General features: G+C 37.4%; 1 protein-coding gene across 1 annotated transcript in view; it reads left to right on the forward strand.

Moving 5' to 3' along the window:
• The window catches only part of CCDC18 (coiled-coil domain containing 18), a 153,774-nt gene that overhangs the window by 90,625 nt on the left and 60,459 nt on the right, over positions 1 to 2,690 (forward strand). Inside the window, exon 23 of the mRNA XM_014550012.1 lies at positions 422 to 521. Coding sequence (XP_014405498.1) covers positions 422 to 521 — 100 coding nt within the window. The remainder of the gene's footprint in view (positions 1 to 421; positions 522 to 2,690) is intronic.

Here is a 2,690-nt window from a genome sequence, read left to right on the forward strand (position 1 = left end):
CCAGACAGTCCAGTTTCTCCCCATATGAGTCTGGGTCCCCAGAGACTCGCCCCGGAACTGGAGTCAGGGCCTTCGGGAGCTTGTGTCTCCTTCCCAATTGAAAAGACAACCGAGTCCTCAGTTGCCAGCCCTTTCCATGTGCGCCTCCGTACCTCTGCACTTTACTTCCGAACCTCCTCTGAATCTCGGTGTGCTTTTTTCTTTCCTTCTAGTTGTAGAATTTCCACTCAGCCAGCCTTCCTGTGGTTCTGGATGATGTCCGTTTTGTCTTTCAGTTGTATTTTTGAGGTGGTTGTGCGAGGCAGCAATTTCAGGTGTTTACCTATGCCGCCATCTTGGTTTCTCCTCCAGTTGACTTAATTTTTAAGTACTATAATATTTCCACTGTTTGCTTTGATCTTTTTCCTTTGTTAAATTTCAGAGACTGCAAGATGGAGATTGAAGACAAAAAGCAGGAACTCCTTGAAATGGATCAGGCACTTAAGGAGAGAAATTGGGAGCTAAAGCAAAGAGCAGCTCAAGTTGGTTTTCTTAATTATATTTTAATGAAATTTTCTGTTAAAATACAATCACAATATTTCAGAAGTCACACTTTTTGATAAATGGATATTTTTATAACATACTTGTTTTTTGTGCATATAAATATTTTTGAAAAATTAGAAATATATCATTTTTCTTTATCTTGCTATTTTTACAGCAAAAGGATTTTTGAGAATGAAGATTAGCTTAGTATCTGAACATTTTGATCTCTTATATTACTGTACGGGCAGTCCTCGGGTTACGTCGTGGTTACGTCGCCATCTCCCATTTACAGTATTTATAAAAAAAAATTCCATCATTTCGACGTATGTACATACGTGCTTTATGTTTTTTATTATTTATTTACCACAAGTAAAGGTCAGGAATTGTTATCTTTCTTTTAAATTTTTTTACTGTTTCACTTCATTACTGCTGTGTATGTGCTCCACGTGAGTGACATAGGTGCTTATGTAGGTGGGTTCCGACTTAACGGCGAAAATCGCATTATATGTTGCCGTAGGAACGGATCTCCGACGTAACCCAAGGACCTACTGTATATTGGAAAAAATGGGATTAAATGAGTTATTTGCTATTGTTTGTTGGAGGAGCAAAAATATTCAGAAGGTATTACTTACCAGCATCTTTTTTGAAGACTTTATTTTTTAGGGTTCAGTGCAAGATTGAGCAAGAACGTACACAGATTTCCCATATATGCCCACATGTGTACAACCTTCCCCATTATCAACCTTCCCCACCAGAGGTGGTACATTTGTTTCAGTTGTGAACCTACATTGATACATCAGTTTACATTATAGTTTACTCTTGCAGTTGCACATTCTCTGGGAGGAATTATAGTATTTTCACTACACTAAAAATCCTCTATGATGCACCTGTTCATCCCTCCCTTTTCTTCCCCCTACCCTGGCAACCACTGATCTTTTTATTGTCTCAGTAGTTTTGCTTTTTCCGAATATCACATACATAAATTGAATCAGAGTATATAACCTTTTCAGATTGGGTTCCTTCAGCTAGTAATAAACACTTAAGATTCCTCCATGTCTTTTCATACCTTGATGGTTCATTTCTTTTTAACACTAATTCCATATTCTGGATATACTGCAGCTTATTTATTCATTTGCCTATTGAAGGCCATCGTGGCTGTTTCCATGTTCTGGCAATTATAAATAAAGCTGCTATAAACATTGGTGGGTAGCTTTTTGTGTTGACATGTTTTCAGTTCCTTTGGGTAAATAACAAGGAGCATGATTGCTGGATCATATTGTAAGAGTATGTTTAATTTTAATAAGACACTTCCAAATTGCCTTCCAAAGTGGCTGTACCATTTTGCATACCCACCAGTAACAAATGTGAGTTCCTGTTGCTACACATGCTGGCTAGCATTTAGTGTTATCAGTGTTTCAGACTTTACCATCCTAATAGGTGTATAGTGTTTCCTTGTTGTTTTAATTTGTATTTCCCTAATGACATGATATGGAGCAACGTTTCCTATGTTTACTTCCCACCTAATTATCTCCTTTGGTAAGGTGTCTTATTTTTTAATTGAATTGTTTGTCTATATTTTTAAGATTATTTAGACAGAGAGGAAGGGAAAGGGAGAGAGAGAGAAACATCAAACATTGTTGTGAGAGCAAAACATCCATTGGCTGCCTCCTGCATGCCCCTTCCTGGGGGTTGAGCCCACAACCTGGGCATGTCCCCTGACTGGGAATCAAACCAGCAATCTTTCAGTGCACCGGACAAAGCTCAATCAACTGAGCCATACTGACTAGGGCGGGTTGTTTGTTTTTTTATTGTTGAGTGTTAAAAGTTCTTTGTATATCTTGGATACCAGTCTTTATTAAATTTGTCTTTTGCAATTATTTTCTCTCAGTGTGTAGCTTTTCTCATTCTTTTGACATTAACTTTCACAGAGTAGAACTTTTTCATTTTAATAAAGTCCAGCTCATCAATCATTTCTTTCATGGATTGAGCTTTGGTGTTTTATCTAAAAAGTTATAGCTGTACCCAAATTCATCTAGGTTTTCTTCTATATTATATTATCTTTTTTTTTAGTTTAGTTTTTTTTTAATCTTTATTGTTCAGATTATTACAGATGTTCCTCTTTTTTCCCCCCATAGCTCCCCTCCACCAGCTTCCCACCCCACCCCAGG

The sequence above is a fragment of the Myotis brandtii genome, unplaced genomic scaffold (genome assembly GCF_000412655.1).
Source record: "Myotis brandtii unplaced genomic scaffold, ASM41265v1 scaffold58, whole genome shotgun sequence".
In the NCBI taxonomy this organism is placed as follows: Eukaryota; Metazoa; Chordata; class Mammalia; order Chiroptera; family Vespertilionidae; genus Myotis; species Myotis brandtii.